Source organism: Hylaeus anthracinus, unplaced genomic scaffold (genome assembly GCF_026225885.1).
Source record: "Hylaeus anthracinus isolate JK02 unplaced genomic scaffold, UHH_iyHylAnth1.0_haploid 11989, whole genome shotgun sequence".
NCBI classification, from domain to species: domain Eukaryota; kingdom Metazoa; phylum Arthropoda; class Insecta; order Hymenoptera; family Colletidae; genus Hylaeus; species Hylaeus anthracinus.
In genome coordinates, this window is record NW_026534337.1 from 6,152,057 (window position 1) to 6,171,258 (window position 19,202).

At 37.8% G+C, this 19,202-nt stretch overlaps 1 protein-coding gene across 2 annotated transcripts in view; it reads right to left on the reverse strand.

Annotated features, from left to right (window-relative positions):
- Positions 1-405: 405 nt before the first annotated feature.
- LOC128887989 (mucin-2-like) overlaps positions 406-19,202 on the reverse strand; it is a 92,902-nt gene continuing 74,105 nt past the window's right edge. The window contains exons 9-18 of one of the 2 annotated variants that reach the window (XM_054144538.1): positions 16,209-17,174; positions 12,693-12,893; positions 12,492-12,572; positions 11,023-11,202; positions 10,170-10,595; positions 9,634-9,702; positions 7,433-8,225; positions 6,001-6,215; positions 4,743-5,057; positions 406-3,234 (exon numbers count right to left, since the gene is read on the reverse strand). In XM_054144538.1, the coding sequence (XP_054000513.1) occupies positions 3,166-3,234; positions 4,743-5,057; positions 6,001-6,215; positions 7,433-8,225; positions 9,634-9,702; positions 10,170-10,595; positions 11,023-11,202; positions 12,492-12,572; positions 12,693-12,893; positions 16,209-17,174 (3,315 nt within the window). In that variant the 3' untranslated portion in view covers positions 406-3,165. The remainder of the gene's footprint in view (positions 3,235-4,742; positions 5,058-6,000; positions 6,216-7,432; positions 8,226-9,633; positions 9,703-10,169; positions 10,596-11,022; positions 11,203-12,491; positions 12,573-12,692; positions 12,894-16,208; positions 17,175-19,202) is intronic. The other variant, XM_054144539.1, reaches the window with a different exon arrangement.

Here is a 19,202-nt window from a genome sequence, read left to right on the forward strand (position 1 = left end):
TATCTCCATCGATGTCTAAAAACTAAACCAGTTTGTAACACTTAACACAGGACACCCTATATAATACACATAATACACTACATGTAAATATGTTACATTATCAATTAAAAAAAAAAAAAAGGAACAGCCAGTATTTATAGTACTGTATCAGAATCACTCTACGCGTATCAACTTTTCATTTAAATATTCCCCAGCGTCTTCTCACGTTTTCACGCAACGAGATTCCTGGCCACGCTGTACTACGAAAAGCAATATCACTAAATTTCAAATAGAGGAAAAAGAACCGTCATCGTTTCAACCCTTAGTGCGCTCGTTAAATTACGAAGCTTATTACTCGGCGCTACCATTACTACCGGGGCTACCATCCGTACGGATGAAAGACAAACAAGACCCCAACGATCCGTGTACTGTACACGCTTCCAGCTTTATTATATAAAAAGGAAAAAAAAAAGGTACGCGACGCACCGTACAGCAAAGGTGCGCGCGAAACTGTACACAATGCTCCGTTGACGCTTCGCTGTCGACTACCCTTGTTTCTCTTTTTCTCCCTCTCTTTCTCGCTCGCACGCATCCACACTCACTCTCGCTCTCATTCAGAGATACTTTAAATTATCCACCTTCGCAAGGGGAACGTCGCCACTTGCCCAACTCGGAGTCAGGGTCGAATTTTGCATGGGTATTTTTAGATGGAGACGTTAAATCTAGAAATTTTTAATTATACATTTTTTCTGCTATTTTTAGCAGAAGGACAATCTTTTAAATGTTCGCGTTGGTTCGATGAAATTTTACATTACATGTTATAAAGGATTTACTCGAGTTTCGTATACAAGAAAATTGTTCAAATATTGTTAGAGAAACACTTTGGGGGGAGTTCTTAAATATTGCTACAGAAATATTTTATATGGGAAAAATGTTCAAATGTCACTTTAATTATTCTTCGTGCAAGAAAAATATTAAAATTATACCGTAGAAATATTTTGAATCGAGAAAATGTCCAGATATGAACACTTTATGCAGGACGACTGTTTAAATATTATAATAGAAATATTTTAAACATGGAAAGTGATAAAATATTACCTTACAAACATTTTACGCAGGAAAAATATCAAAATGTTACCTTAGAAACACCTCATGCAGGAACAATGGTATCATGTGACTATAAAAACATTTTATGCGAAACACGTATTAAATTATTGCTACAGAATTATTTTATGCAAGAAAACTGTTTAAACATTGCTAGAGAAATATTTAAAAAGGTGTTTACAGATACCGTATCTAAGGAAAATGACGAGACATTACTTTAGAAACGCTTCATGCAAGAAAAATGATGAAGTATTACTATACATATAGTTTATGCGAGAAAAACATTTAAATATTACTACAAAAGTGTTAAAACACGAATTTTATTTTGTGCAAGAAAAATATCAAACTATGTATTACTTAAGAAATACTTCATGTAGGGAAAAACTGGAGATATTAATTCAGAAGTACTTTATACAGAGGAAAAGTGAAGACATTAATTCAAAAGTACTTGGTAGAGAGAAAAAGCAGAGATATTGCCTTAAAACCACTTCATGCGTGTACATACCAAAACATCTCTTTGGAAATCCTTTAACGTTAATAATATAATATTAAATCACCAGCGACGCCCTCTTTAAAGCCACACACGCAAACCTGGGGTGTAATATTGTCGAAGTTGGCGTCTCCACCCAAAAGTACCCCCGTATGCAAAGTCGAACGCAATTCAAGGGGGGGACAGGTCTGGACGTTCCCTTGTTAGCAGCATCGCCGACGCGGTCGTCGTTGAATCGATCTTTGTGGGTGGGCGCCCTCGTCGATCCGCGTTTCGCGCAGGACGCCGCGAATCGTCACTGTCTCGCGAATCGCGACGTGCCACGTCGCCTCCCCCATCCCCAATTAATTATCTTAATTGCGACGAACGTTACAAATGTCTCAGAAGGGTACGAGGCGCCCGAATCGTCTTTGCGCTACCCCAGAAACGTTTGCAAAGCGTCGTTCCTGTTTGCTTCTATCGAAACTCGAGACTGGAAGCCTTGAAGAATTTCGTCACCGGTGTCCTCGCCACCGAGTGCTTCTTCCTTAACGCTTAAAACACGGAGTGGAAGCACCGTTTGTTAAATCCTAACGGAAATTTAATACTCGAGCGTTCCAGCGATGAAACGGAAACGAAATTGCGTATAGTCGAGTCCAGCACAAGAATATACATATTTAATATTATCGAGGATATATTTAATACGTATTTAATATTTTTGGTGGTTTTCAGAATTTAATTTTTGTATTCGCTATGCTTGATACGACTGTACATGTTTCTGTTTGAACCTCTTGACACATACAGTCAGTCCTATAAGTATTCGTACCCTTCTATTGAAGAAAGTCTACATTAAGTGGTAAGTTTGGTGTTCTAAATAAATGTTTCATTGTAAATATTTGCATGAATAAATTTCATACATTTGTATATTTATAATGAATAATTCATTTAATAACATGAAACCTATCATTTAATTCAGGCCTATGGGACTGATTGTATGTGTACGTTTGCTTTTTTATTAAAATTATTATTACTTACGATCACATTACCTTTTGCAATCTCGCCGAGTTTATATTCATGCAAACTGTATAAGCTATTTCTTCATTTTTTGGTCGAATATATTTTGTATCAAATATACAAGATAATACGATTGAAAATTTGTATACTGTTCGACGAAAGAATTATTCAAGACCTCCGTGTTTTAAGAATTAATAATGTATCGTATCGCGCTTAAAATGTCATGCTCGCTACTATCTACACTGATTAAAGTAAAGTACGTAATCAATAATCACCCAACAAGTTACAGTACCAACTATTACACGTAACACTACCATCTATACATAAAAAAGAACGAAGTTTGAGAGGTTTATCCACCGACATCGAACAAACACTTAATCCCTCGGTAAGATTTTTTTAAGAAAATCCTCGAGTCGACGAAATTTATACGAATGCTTATTTCAGGTATCGCTGCCACCAGATCCTCCAAAGCAATAGTGTCTTCTTGCGTGCACTCGTACCGTACTAAATTCCCACGTTTGCGAATTAATCTCTTATGCTAGGGATTATATATTAATTGTCACTCCCTGCTGTTTGCTTTGTTTATTCGTTTATTTACTTTAGCCCGCCGCTCCGGACATGATTCTAGTGCCATTTCTGACTAAGGACTGCAACTGCTGCGCTGCTCCCTGTAACAGGTAAGAGTTCAAACATTACGAGAAACTTGTTTGTGTTAAAAGGCATACTTTTCTTTTTAATTCACTTGATACCCAATTCCGTTAAGTAATCGTATGATGCAATTACTGTTAGGATTAGAGGATTAGAGCAAGAGTAAAATTTCATTGTGCACAGCGTTCACGATTTAGATCATTAATATAACGATGAATAAAAAATCACGATATTAATATAACGATGAATAAAAAATCACTTCGACTTTGACAGAGTTGATTTTTCAAATTTCATCGGCACATCAATTAGAAATATGCTCTATTATTTTCTGAATACTTTGTCTATATTAGAGTAAGTGAAATATTGAATAAGTTTATTAATACATGAAAAATATGGATAAATAAAATTCTAGTTAGAAATTCTCTACTATTCTTGAAGATACTCATGCAATTTGACATTCACTTACTGATGAAATTTATGAAATGATAATGTTAAGAGGTCTTAATGTAAATAATAAGTAATACAGATCCTAATATAAATAAGAATTTTTGTTAAATGTCGATGCAAATTCTAATATTCACAGATACAAAAAGTGAATTGAAACCTAAATGAAAGTATGTGTTATTTTCGGAACGGTGTAACATGGGTATTATTTTAACATATTTGTACATATTCTCAAACAGACATTCCCAAACTACCATTTGCCATAAATTCATAAACAATCTTAGTCTAAATAGTAATACTTTTATGTGTTGTAATCCGTTGATCCGTTGACTTTCGGTACTTTTACCATTAAAACGAAAGTAATATTTAATAAAAAAAAACTTCTAAACAAAAATGTCGTTCCTCCACGCATTCATTATTACATGAACTGTTCATTGTACAAATCGATTAATTGCATAAAACAAAAAGTTGAGAAATGCGATAAAATAATATGCATTGTTCTTTAAAATTCCCTTTGTAATATAACAAATAAAAATAATAAATGGTGTTAATCTTTATTATTCAGGGGAGTTATTACAAATATAAAAAAGTATAATTATACCAAGTGCTTTGACACTTAAATATAAGATTTTTCAAAAAGTGGAGTTATTCCACTCAGATCAACCCCAGAAATGTTAAAGTAAAAGTAATGCTTAACACTTTATTTACCGGAAGCCTATTTATAGGCCTTTTAATTCCAGCATTTAACTTTTCGAATTTATTTACTGTGTTGATGGTTGTCTACTTACAATGTTCAGTTTTTGGAAACAGACTTGGCTTTCAATGTACCTAGTAACAGTATGGAGAAATTATTGCCAGCCTAGATTGCTATATGCTACTGTAGAAGATTCTTTTTTCAATTAAAGACTGTTTCTAAATAGCCCGGTAGATGAAGTGTTAATAAAGATCCTAAACAATAAAATAATAGAGTCTACTATTTTCCTGTATCTCTACCAAATGCAGTTGTCCCTGCATTTTCCCCTCATCGCATGTCCAATCAATACAAGAAATAAATAAAAAAAATAATTAAAATGAACCAACTTACGCTTAGGGCAGCGCCAAGAAACTGACTGAACGCTCTGGTAGCACCAAATAACGCGCCGGTTCCAGAATTCTCGCCACCGAGCGACTGTACCGGTGAACCGTAATTGGAGAAGGAACTGAAGAGGGGAGGTGGATATGTCGAGCTCGGCGACCACGTTGTAGTGCGTATCCTTGGTCCTGAGGTTGGTCTCGGTGTCACCGTCTTTTTCGTGGTATCCGTAGGTCGAGTTGCAGTCGATGGCGGCCTTGTCGTAATTGTCGTAGACTCGGTATACGGGGATGCGGTCGGAGCAGAGGTGACGCTCTGCCCGAGGCTCTGTTACAAGACGAGCAATTATTTCCTTTTATCGCGATCAGTTTCTTGTTACTTTGTACTTTGACCGCGTGGCTTGATCAAGTACCTTTTAAGTAACTTCCACCGTGCGCGTATCGATTCGATTATAGTTTATTAAGAGGCGCGCTCTATAAAATTGAGTTTCAGGACACGTAGATTGGGGGGGGGGGGGCAACTATGGGCAGGCTTTGGAGAAAGTGCTATATGATCTAACAGTGGAGAGGAATATTAATGATAATGTAACGCGGAGGTGTAATGAGGAAAGTAAGAGTTCATCGACATTGGCCAGGTTTGGTGTTGTAGGCAACCTGCAGTCTTGAGAACGGATGTGGGGTATAATGGTAATGAAAGAATAGTTTCTTGTTTAACTACTGCCAAAAGTAAATTTAAAATTTTTTTCTGTGGTATATTATATTCATTTCGAAGTAGTACTTGATGTATTATTAGATTATTATCGATAAATACTTGTTTGTTAGCTACAGCTCTATAATTGTTACATTTATTGTTAATTGATTCATATTAAGTACCATTTCTATTCACAGGATATTTGCAAAAATTTATTTATACATCACATAACGTTTAATTGCATTTGTTCCCACCATTTTCATAATAAATTATATTCAGTGGTTATTTTCTTGAGTCTACTAGTCAATTTATGCAAAAGTTTATGCTAGTGTTATTTGTTATTTGAAACTGGATGTTGTGTAACTGCCTCGATATTATCAGATATTTTTAGGTGTTATGGGCATTGGTATTAGTCATTAATGTGAACAGTATTCCCGGCTAATAGTGGCTATATGGTTAACACTTGTGGCTAGTATTATTTGTTATTGTAAACTAGATGTTGTGTAACTGCCTCGATATTATCAGATATTTTTAGGTGTTATGGGGATTGGTATTAGTGATTAACGCGAACAGTACTCACGGCTAACAGTAGTTGCTCTCTAATATTGGTCGCAGGAGTCTGCGGCTCTATCCCTTGAGCCTTTAACAGTGCCGCCAACAAGGCAGCATTATTGATTTCATTTGACGGCGCGGGAGTTGTCGTCGTGAGAGCTCGCCCGCTTAGTATCGCTCTCAAGAAAGATTCATCGTCCTGAGATAAGCCTGATGACGTTTTCGGGACACTAGCTTTATTTTCTGTAAGAAATACAACGATACCAACAGTCAGACGACACACGATGAATTTCAATAAGTAGTATAACAGCTGAACGTAGACTTGGCGACCATCTGAAAGTCATACAAATTACAACGAACCACGTCTGCGAAAGTCTTAAGTCTAACGTTTGTTCACCTCTACAAAATGTAGAATTAACTCAAGATTTGTGTAGGATGAATCACCTGACTTAAAAATATAAAATGTAGTTTATTTAGAACCTTGAGATTATGAATTTTGGTTATTACAATTCACTCCTATCTATCTGGTACAAAAACTTTGGATAATGATTAAAGTCTCTATTATGTAGTTTCTGAATTGCTGATAAATGATGTGACATTTCCGAATATGAAGAATATGTTTGATACTCTACATCAGGGCTTCTTAAACTACATATAAGTCGCGACTTCAAATGGGGTCGGTTAGCTAAATCTTGGGGTCGCGAGATTTTAATGTAAAATATTTAATATTCCCCTCAATATTCTCTTTTCTTTATGTTATCGCAAAAAATGCAGTTTTGATGACTAATAGGGTATATAATTTTTGTAACTGTAATAAATACAATTTTACAACTTTCTGTGCAATTTTTAATTACACATCTTTCTATGTTTTTAAACAAGTTCTAAAACTATATTTTTTCATACGTATATACATTGTTACCCAATCAATAAATCGTCACAAAATATTTACATATCTATATTTTATATTTTTTGGATCGTGAAAAAAATCACAATCATAAATGGGATTGTGAATGAAAAAAAGTTTAAGAAGCTCTGCTCTACATAATTTCTGATTTTAAATGTCCTTTGTCGATCTTCAAATTAATTGTGCAAGTCATGGTAAACTGGGCCGATGTTCAATGCATAGTTTAAGAGAAATACTTAATTTACAGGTATCTCAGAATATATACACTTCAGTTAGTGAAAATGATTAAGCTTTCATTTATCTTGGAAGCATGTCTGTACCATTCAACTATAAATAAAAATATAGCCTAACATAGCATAAAAATATATTTCTTGTTTCTATGCGTCTGAATCAAACTAGAGTTACTTTATTCATAAAAATAGTAGACTGTCTTAAAAATAAAGCCTAATGAAGAATTTAATTTCATGTGACAAAGAATCTGTCACTCATAGAATCTTCAGACAGACGAATCATCCAGTACACCTAAAAACTAATCGCTCTACGTATCTTTACTAACCCTGTTGAGCGGCACGCAACAGTGCAAGCAGGAACTTAGTGTCATCTTCGGGCGAGATCGTCGACATGGCAACATTGGGCAACCTCGGATTGGGATTGTTCAGCAACTGAAGCTTAGTCGTTGATATCGAGCTGGGAGTAGTCGCCGATATAGTATTCCACGCAACAGAATTGGGGGTGTTCACCTCGATCTTCGAAATATCCACGGACTTGAACGTCGTAGTCGTAGGAACTGCTTTAGTAGTCTCTGGCTTCTGCGTCGTTTGAACAGGCTTTGGCGTAATATTAACAGATTTTGTTGCGACCTTTGCCTGTTTCTGTTTGACAGGCTTTGGAGTGGTTGGTTGCGCGAAGAGGCCACCGCCGAAGAGAGCCTGCCAGAGGCTGGCGCCAAAACCTAATGGCGCTTGGGTAGTGGTCCTAGGTCGCGGAGTAGTTATTGTTTTGATTGTGCTAACTACGGGAGCCTTGGTGGTGCTTATCAGTGTCGATCTGGATGTGGTCGAAGCGGCTGTGCTCGATTCCACAGTTCTCTTCGTGGTGGTGGTTGAACTTGGTGTCCAGGTCACTTGCACGGGTGCCACGCTATTCTTCGCTGGATTTTCAGTGGTTTGAGCCGTTGTCTGTTCCCACGAGGGTCCAGCAGAAGTCGACGACGGGGACAAGTCGATCACTATTGGCTCGTAAGGTGTCCGTAGCGTGGACTGAAGGATCGTGTTTGGCGACGCGCTGTCGAGGTTTATTGCTTTTTGCGATCGAGTTGGTCCTGGTTTGTTCAACGCCAACGACAGAATCTACAAATTAAAGATGACTTTGTGAACATTTGATTTTAGAAGTGAATCGAATATTTATACAAGTTACATTTGAAAGGGAATTTATTTATTTACTTTTTGTAAATATTTGAAATATTTCATTTTTGACGCACTTGTTTGAGGATTTTTTTCCTTGGAAGCTAATAATTGTATTATCATGTGAATATACTCTACGATAGTCAATAATTGCGTGTAACTTTAAGAACAAAAGAATTAATAGCTTTTTTCTTTATAAATTCACAAACGTATTCGTTACTTCGAAGCATTTCAACGTGAAGTCTACTGTATCAATTTCATCAATTATAAATTAAAACGCTATTAGAACCAGTACACCCGAATGAACATCAAATACAAGACAGCTTCGAAAGTAATAACCAACAAAACTAAATTACACATGTACGGTTATCGTCCGATTAAGACGCAAACGTGCTTATCGCTACTGCATCGAGAGCAAGCATCCGCGCGAATCGAATTCTATCAACGTAAATGTTAATGAAAGAAGACATATCGTAGAACCGTTGGGTGGAATAGAGAAGGCCGTCGGCAAGGTTGTTCCAGTCCATTCACCGTGACTGGTCGATCATACGATTGCGATCGTCGTAGATCCGTCATTATGTCTTTCTAAGAAGGGCGTAACGAAAGATAATCACCTATCTACCGAATTTTTCTTCTCGCATGACTCAGACATTTTATTCATACTCCACAGAAACACGAGAAAGGAGTGCTGGAAAATGCAACATTAGCTCGAGAAATAGCAACACTGAAGTTCCAGTGAACTATAGTTCATTGCACAGTTGTGCAAAGGAGTGAAAGGACTGATTAACGACCGCATCGACTCGTTTTCTTGGTTTTCGCCACGCAAACCAAACGATAATTACATCTGTTGTTGATTCATCGAAATTCTCCCTTTTCTAGTTCTTTTCGTGATTAATGTACTGTTTAAAAAATTGAATACATTTTTTAATTGACTGCTGAAGTGTTTTTTTTTTTTTTAATTCACACGTAGTCGTTTTTGTGAATATCATTGAAATTATTTATAATACAAGGTGGTCTAGCAGTGTCTGAACATCTTTTTCTACTTTGAAAAAAATAAAATATTTTCCATTAGCAATTATATGATTTAAAACAGCAATAGATATAATACTTTTGCTACTTTTTCTTTAATGATAGATATATTAAAGTGACCTTTATTGATGTATTTTTTTTATGAAATAAATTTTGGTATACTGATTCTAATTGACTAAACTCATATCGTGTTTTGTATAGTGTTTGTATCAATGATGTATAATGATCTATTGAGTACATCCTGAGTTGTACTTCCGAAGAAAATATGAAATTATTAACGTTTGTTGCGAAAATTTGCATATTTAATTATATATTAAAAATTCACCTTGTTCGCCAACAACTGTTCGACTTCTGTGAGTGTCTTCGGCGTGCTACTTCTGGAGGCACCCTGTAACTGGATAAAATCATCCCAAATAAGTGTGGCCTCGAAGAGAATTAACAATAACATCATCAAAACAACATGATATAAAATGAAAAAATAAAAAATTTGTTTTCTTTTCATTTACCTTACCAAAACTCTGTACTTTAAAATCATTGCAACGAAAAGCATGACATTTCTTTGTTAATTACTAATAAATAGCAAAGATAAAATCTGTTAATTATCACCTTGTAAGAAACTTTAAAAGATACTCTTTAACCTTCTATTGTATAATGTGCCTCGTTAAAAACTCGATAAAAACAACCCCTAAAGTTCACGGTAAAGTTCACGGAGGGAATTTTACAGGATTTGCACATCACCTTTTATTATGTTAACGTTTAATAACTTTGTGGATTTAGAGATAGTATCATCGATCAACCAAAAAAGAAAATTAATGTAACATTTGGTCGATGCACTCTGACAACCATAAACAACCTACTCACCAATGAATTCAAGAAGGCCAGGTCGTTGAATGTGGTTCCAAACGTGTTTTGCTGTTGCGCATTCGTCAACGCATTGTTCGATTGACTAGACGGACTTGTTGCAGGTGAAGGACTAGTTGGAGCAGCTGTTGCAGGTCGCGGCGTGGTGGTAGTTGTAGTTGTAGTTGTTGTTGTTGCAGGTTGCGGCGTGGTGGTAGTTGTAGTTGTTGTTGTAGTTGTTGGCGCCATTGTTGTTGTAGTCGGTGCCATTGTAGTAGTTGTGGGTATGGTTCTTGTAGGTGGCATAGTTGTTGCTGCAGCTGAATTAGCTGATGCCTGAGTTGAGGACAGAATGTTGCCAATCACACTAGAAAACGGGGTAAACACCTCAACGAAGGGATTGATTGGCTGTGGGGGGAATTGACCATTTGCATCTGCCGAATCGTCCTGAAACAAAGAATTATTCAATTAATTTAAACAGATTTTAAAATAAAAAATTACGAGTGGAACGGTTTAGGTGTAAAATGCACTTGCACGTTTTCTTTTTGTTAATGGAGTTATACATTATCTTAAATAAATCGATTCTCTTGTCACCCCACGTACAAAAGTATTATAATAAGATTATCGAATATTTTATGTTTGTCTTCGGTAGATTAATGTTGAAATAGTATTATTCATAATTAGACTGCGGATCTTCAGTCATTTATAGGAAATTTGAATGTGCAAGAAACTCAAAAATACAATGTGCAAGAATATAAAAAAAACATTGAAAGATGAGTCCATATTATAATATTTGCAGAGTAAAATAAATTCCTATTTATTTAATACGAAAAATGAGCATATATGGACTGCGGAGAATCTAACGAATACGAACCAAAGTATTTGAAGCAACCGAAGCTGTTATCACTGGAGAGGCAGTGGTAATTCCAAAAATTTGATCCAAAGGATCCCTCCATGGGAATCCAGGCGGTGCTGTCACTTGACCTGTTGGCTGATTGTTCAAGAGATTTTCGAATGACGGCACAGACGTTGATGCTCCCTCATTGGCACCAGACTGTGTCACGTGATCGAAATACTTAATTAGTATCGAAGAAACAATAGACACTGAACCTTAATATTGTAATTAAATTATATACCATGATTCGATAATAATATTTCTTCGACAATTGTAGAGTGGAAGTACTACAATGTAGTATATTTCTCTCATGTTATAATATATTCCTTCAAGAAAACATAGTTTAAGAGTCTCTTTTTCTATTCTTAAAATTATAGACATATTCAATCCATTTAGTGACTCGTGGAACACATTGCATTTTCTAGATCTGTTAACAGTGACATAAAGAGCCTGGTCATAAACAAATCTAATTTTTTTTATTTTTAACACTTAACCCCTTCAGAACGTACTTCCACTCTATAGTGAATCAACAAAGTAGTGTTAGTAATTGGGTGCTCGTATAATGCGAAGCTATTTATAAAGTATACGTACTAAGGTCCTAAAGCTTTTTGAACTAATCAGTCTTTTGTAGAATAAAAGATCACGAATTATTTTTCAGTCTGGTATCCTCTTACATTAATATACTTGTCGTAATATGAAGCTAACTTATGTGTAGCAATAAAAAATGTTGTCCATCTATGTCTTCCAGATGGTCTAGATCGACTTCTGAATTCTTTATATGGCGTTAGTCTTAACTCATCTATGATATACGTTTGTAACCTGGCATTTAACTAACATTTTAAAATTAAATTAAAATTATATTTCATTATTATATATTTATTTATTCATAATATTTATATTATTTATATTAATTCATACTATATATTAATATATAATAAGATAATAATTTGAAATATTGCTTTAGTGGTCTGGTCAGTTTGTAGATAGAAACAAATATATTTTTATTTTTGCTTCTTTTTTTTTTAGATTTGAGCTATATAAAAATCATTCTGAAAAAGGTGTGGTTAAATTCGAAAAATTGAGAATCCTATAAGATGTTGAAGTCAATGCTCACGTTATCTTATTTCATAATTGCTGTATTAAAAATAACTGTCCAAAATAAATTATTTCAAATACTTATTTCTTATTTTCATTTCAATCAAAACTAGCACAGGTCTGATGTAAACTATTTAGTATAGAAACTTTGTCACATAAACTGACTTCGTTGTACAGGTCCATCTCGTTCAAATTAAAATCAGAAAATCCACCACAATGCCAGCCTACACCTTGCAACCCAAACCGAGTGCTTCAGGACCTTACTAGGTACGAAACGCTTCGTCGAGCCATCGAGGGATTAGAAACTGTTCCAAACTATTACATAAAGTTGCACTCCTCCTTATTGTACTTACAGCTACTGAATTAATATTTACACTGACAACGCGGGGGTTAGTGGCTGGCGCCCCATCGGTCCAATAGTTGACGAACTTGTCCTGAAAGATACGACAATGTCTCGTTGCTTATTTTTTTCCGTTACAGAGATACGTTCGAGCGCTGAAAGAATCAGCCACGGCGTCGTTGTAAATCATGTTCTGTCTCTCTTGCTTTCTTACCTGTCCGATGTACACGGAGCTGCGTTGACCTCCGGCCTCTTTCGTCCTGGTGGCCTCGTCTCTCTCTCGATCTTGGACGATACGACCGCCCTGCGAATCGGTCGGCGGTCGACCGGTACTTACTATCGGCGTCACCGGACCACCGATCCCAGACATTGCACTCGACGGTGTCCCCATTTGCGTATTAAATCGGGTATTGCTCTAAACAGTTCCAAACGATTCGAGTTATTCAAACGTCCATCAAATTTTATTGCGCCGCGGCAACGCTACTTCGAATTATTTCGCAGCGAAACATTGGTCCATTGTTCTGAATGATTTATTGACTGACTGGAAGAGAAGTGTGGTTTATCTTGAAGAATTAATTGTGACGGTCTTGGACACTTAGTAGGACAGCGTAATTTGTTGATCACTTCTTGAAGAGGTTTGCTTAGTCTGGAATTGGGATTATGAACTTGATGATGTTCAGAGATTCTCGTAAAATGTTGTCAAGGCATCAGATCTCTAGGGGATTTAGATTTACTTGACAAGGAAAAGTGTGGTTAAGCTTAAAAAATTAATAGCGATGATCTATGGCCCTTACTAGGGTAATCTACATATTAGGTTGCCCCAAAAGTTTCTTTCGTGAGTTTCATTCAATTATTTTCTGTGGCATTGTTTATATAAATAGACAATCTAATTTCTTAGACATTGATGCTGTAACAGTAATGAAGCGAAGTGAATCGTACACAATTCAGTAATATAACATAAAACATAAAATATTGTGTATATATTAATTATTAATAAAACGAAAGAAACTTTTGGGACAACCTAATAGATCGTTGATTATTTCTTGATGAGGTGTGCTTAGACTGAAGTAAGTATTATGAATTTGACAACGTTTCGAGATTCTCATAAATTGTCGTCAAGATATTAGATACCTAAGGAATATAGATATATGGTAACAAGGATGGTATTTTATAATATATCATGTACGATTTAACGAGAACCTCAAAAACTGGGAAGATTCAACATACAGAAGAAAATATTCAAGGTCTAAGCATTGAATTCAAGGTTTTACGACGGTCTCAATTTTTCGAATTTTACCACACCTTTTTCAGAATAATATTTTTATAACTCAAATCTTTAAAAACAGAAGCAAAAATAAAGATATATTTGTTTCCATCTACAAACTAACCAAACCTCTAAAGCGAGCTATTTTTTCACAAAATATAATAATTTTGTTTCCAGCTACTTCTGATGTATGCAATAGTTCGAAATAACTAAAATAGCTTCCATTTTTTTTTTCATTAATTCATCACCGAATTAATAGTCATGATAATCTGAAAATTCGAATTCGAACATTCAGCATTAGAACAATAAATACAGAACAATCGACCAGAAATTCACTATACTCTACGGGCTACGATAGATCGGTCTTCGGGGCGGGATGACGATCTACGATATACGACTATTTATGAAATCCTATTGTCAAGAGTTTATCGAATACCACTTATACAATAAACTTGTATCACTCCATATTTTCTTGTTCATGAGGCCGGTGTCTGATCTGGTACGCTTGAAATGCAAAATTCAAAATGTAAATATTCAATATATATATATTTGTTATTATATATCCAGAGTCTCGATAACGTGAAATAGCAAGTTCTATCAAACATTGAGTGCGTTTCAAAGTGCACGGTGCATACAAACAAGAAACACGTGGCACACATAGGCAACAATTATTTACACATCTACGATACAACTATATACAATTTCTTTATTACAAAAATGGTGAAGAACGACTAAACGAAAAGTACTTGTGACAAATTGCGTTCAAGTGGGCATTTGATAAATTCTTCTACCGGCGACATTTAATCAAGTTAGAATTACGTTGAAGAGATAATGAAAAAGGAAGAACGAGAAAAGAAAAATTATCACGCAAATATGCCGTGAAAGTTACTACAGTACTTGTATAATACAATTAATAATCACGACATTGGAAAATTAGTTTATTACGTTACCAAAAAGAAACTACTTCAACGAAACCAAAGCGTTAAACAAGAAGCAAGTACGCTGTGTCATTGTGAGCATAAATATCTATGTACAAATAAATAATCTACAAAAGAAGACAAGATAAAATTTACATATATGCTGTGCTTCCTTTGATTTGAACGTGTAGAATACCTTGATTCTTAGATCTGAAGGAAGTCGAAACAGAAAATTGTTCGTGTTGCATAAATAAATATTCTGATAATGGACAATTGTTGGTTTTATGAGCACGTTTAATGAGATTTCGAGGCAATCGACATTGTTTTCAAATAGTATAGATTTCGTGTTTCTATGTGTATTTACATTGATTTTTACATTTTAGAAGATGATTCTCTAAAAAAGAACATTTCTATACCTGACATTAATGAGAGATTTCAAATAATACAAGAAAATATGCAAAACTGTGAAAATACTGATTTATCTCAGTCGAAAATGAATGCAAATTAATAATAACCCTTCTGAACCATTTTTCAGTCATTCGAAGATTAGAAAAATGTTATTGAGCTTGAAATCTCGAAGTCAAAAATCACTTACTCGTTAGAATATTTGTTTCCAGCAAACAAATAATTTTCTGAATTTTTTCCAAAGCATCAAAAGGAACAAAGATATTCTAGACGACCAAATTAACGACCTGTAAATCATTTAAGGAGGTACACGCAGTAATGCAAAATTCAAAAATTTTTTTTCAAGATTTAAATACATATTTAAAGATGTAGTATTGCTGAATTCAAACTAAAAATTTCTTGAAATTGTGATTCTTACCAAAATAACAATGGTTTTACAGAAAAGTCATTTTTCTACTTGCATAATTATCATTTCCCTCAAGCTAAAATAGCAAGTTTTCATAAAAAAATATTCTTCGTCCATATACAAAAAAAAAATGCCCTCTCGGAAATGTGTTGTACCTCACTAATTTTAAAAATAAAATTGATATATTAAGTTCAATACTTGTACTATAAAATAACACTGCTTCGAATTGAAATACGTAGGTACTCAAATCTTAAAAAGAAATCTTTAAATTTTGTCTGTAACATCATTAACCCTTTCAGACCTAGCGTCCACAATTGGGAACAAAATATTAAAAAATTACAGACACTATCGTTTAAGGCGAATGTTCCTATTTGTGCACACGAAGAAATACCAATTTTCCTCAAAGACTACACTATTAGAATTTTTTTAATTTTTTTCCGTACTATTTTTAGTCCAAGTTAACCCTAAAAATTAAATTGCATTAGTACGAGCAAAAAAATATAATTCAAGTCTGAAAGGATTAAAGCATGAAATAGCATGTACGACCTCCAAGCACAACCTTCTGACAGTCTCTCGATTCTCTAACATCCAAATGCAACAATGACACAGTTGACAGAACCAAAGTGGTTATGCGTATAAAAATAAAAATTCGAGAAATCCGTTCCCGAGGAAATGTCGGTCCGACGCGAGCGGTCGCACGGCTAACGATCGATGATGAACAGGTGGAATAAGAGATACCATTTCGTCGGTGCTCGGGGCGCTAGCAGGGGTACCAAGTGGTCCCGTGAAACCGGGTCCACCTCCATTGGGGCCGACGATCGCGTTACCAGAAAGGCCAAGATCAACGGTTCCGGGGCCTTGATACTGATTGTAAGTGCCTTGGTTAACCTGGTTATAATACGGTCTGGGTGGTGGCCTGTTAGTGGTAGTGGTAGTGCTAAGTGAGAACACAACCTCGACCGGGTTCCTAGGCGGATCCGGTATTATCGTCCCGTTCGGGAACTTCCGGACCAGTCTGCCATCCGGGAAGATACCGAATATCACGTACGGGCTGTCCACGTTCCTGGCGTCGATCAGGTTGTCCTCTGGCCGTTTCCTAACGATCGTTTTGTTAGGATAAATTCCGTAGATCAAGTAATCGCGGAGAGGAGCTCTGGTGGTGGAGCTCGGGCTGAATCGCGGAGCTGGCGTCAGTCTGCTGCCCCCGAATCGACCCAAGTATGGGGTCGTGGGAGCTTGAGCGATCTGACCGATCTGAGGTCTAGGTGGCATCGTCATCCCGGATGTTGGCATAGTCGTCGTTCCACCTGCGGGCGCGTTGCTGGTGGATTGGTTACTGGCACTTCCCCCAGGCGAAACGGTAGTTCCTGGAGTGGTTGCCTCGGTCGACACGAGATTCTCGTTTATGTCGACGGCGGTGCTCGGCATCGGAGCTGTTGTTTCGAATACGGGTGTCACGGTGACGACGTCCGTTGTCCTCCCGTCGGGAAGCTGTCCAGTGCTCGACGTGGTCACTGTCGTGGTCGTCGCTGTCGTTCCTGTCGTTGTCTCGACCGATGATGAAGTGGTTGTCATGAGAGAAGAAGAATCGGGAGTAGAAAAAGTGGGGGGTGCGGTGGATGGAGTGGTGGATGGGGTAGTGATCTCGGTCGTTTGGCCGATTCCCGAACCTGCCGTCCCTTGGGCGGTTGTCGATGTTGTATCCTGGAAAGGGGCAACAACAGTTGGAGTTTCGTTCACAGGGTTCGGGGTGGTTTGGGGGATGGTTGTCGTATCACCGGGCATGTTAGTGGTTATTTCCATTGCGGGCAATGTGGTGGTTGTTAGAGGGGATTGGTTAGCGGTAGTCTCTGCCTCTGTTGAATTAACATCCAGCGGGGCCGTGGTCGCGACTGTTGACGTGGTTGCTTCAGAGGTATCGTCACCAATCGTGTCACCGGTCACGGACGCTAACTCTGTCGCCATATCTAGTCTTTGGTTAGTCTCGACATCTATGTTACTTGTTACGTTCTCGATTAATTCCGTATCAGACACCACCGTGGTTTGTTCAACGTTCGATTCGGAGGTTACCGATGGTGTACTAGCGACCATATTTACATTGGAGGGGGTAGTTTCGGGAATCGTGAGGGTTGCGGTTATCTCGGGTTGATTAGTGCTAGTGTCTATCGCAGGCTGCGACGTTACAGTTGTGGGGTTAGTCGATCGTAATGCGGTTTCTGTAGGTTCGGTGACTACTTCCGTGGCTTGCTCGGAAGTTGTTCGAGTCTCGGTCGTTGTGATCGGGTTAGATGTCGCTAGATTGTTGGCGTTAGTGGTTAGTTCGATGTTTTCTGTTGTCTGAGATTGTATCGTTGTGTCGAGGCCCGTTTCGTTAGCGGCCACGCTCGAGAGAGTCATTTGCGGGCCAATTTCTGTCGCAACCGAGGGAGTGGTCGACTCTACGATTTCAGCAAGGGGTCCTAACGATGTGGTTTCATTTGTTTGCGCAACGTCCACTTCGTTGTCAAGTGCGTTGCTTCGAGGGGTCGTAGTGGGCATGTCTGACGTGCTATCAGTCGTAGTCGAATCTACGGAGTCCACCTCGTTCTGGGAAGGGTCAACAGGGGAAGTGGTTAATTCCGACATGTCTACAGTTGATGTCGACTCTACCGGTTCTGTCGTAACATCAGGGGGACTCGACGATGATTCTGCAGCTTGGGTCGTGGCTGATACATCGTTCGTTAAACTAGAAGTGTTATTTTCTACCGTTTCTTCCGTAGCGTTTCTCCCCTCCGATAGGAGCGACTTGGCGATAAACATTAATTCTGTTAGTAACGTGTCATTGGTAGTGGTGGCCATCGAAGCGGTGGTCACTTCGATGTTTACTGCGAGAGTCGAAGAGTTGTTCGAATCGTCTAGAATGTTTGAATCAGTGTTCGAAACTGTTTGAGAATCTTGTGTTGTTGGTGGTGCTGTGGTGGTAGTGGCTGAATTTAATTCATCCTGCGTAGTGTCTTCTTGGTCGGTTGCAGTCGTAGGTAACGTAGTGCTAACTGAACCTACTGCGCTTTGGGTAGTCATCCCTTCGGTTGTCGTCAAACCAGGTTGGTCCGTCGTGACCGTGGTGGTCGTTGCTTCTAAATCTCCTCCAGCAGTCGTCGTCTCCGAATTCAACTGCGCTAGGACCTCCAAGGTGCTCTTCCTGTTCGAATCCGATATCACGTTCGATATTTCAGTTTCCGGGGCAATCGTCGTCGTGGGGTCTTGACTGGACACCGTGGTAGTGTTCAGAGACGCTTGCAGTCGCGACAGAATATCCTGAGCAAAGTCTATAAGCCTGCTTCGTAGCGTGGTCACAGCAATGACCGACTCTGTAGTCGACTCCCCATCGATTACGTTATTCGATTCGGGCTCTGTTGTGGTGGCAGCGGTTGAGCCAACGTCGACTGCCTGAGTCGAGGTTTCCTCGGACAGTTGTATGGTATTGCTCTGTAGGTTTTCGGTCGTATCGGTGCTTGCGCTGTCGCTAGCAGTCGAAGTAGCAACGGTAGTCTGCGGTACGCGACCATAAAGATCCGAGCTACTTGTTCCGGGCGTTGTGCTCGTCGCGGCTGGAACATCGGTGGTAACTACCATCGAAAGACTCTCTAGATTCTGATTAGTTGGAACTGTGGTCGTTTCCGCGGCGCGACTGTTGTCTATCCTTTCGAAAACCCGAAAGCCTAGGGGAGGCTCGGTGCTGGTTGTTGTCGT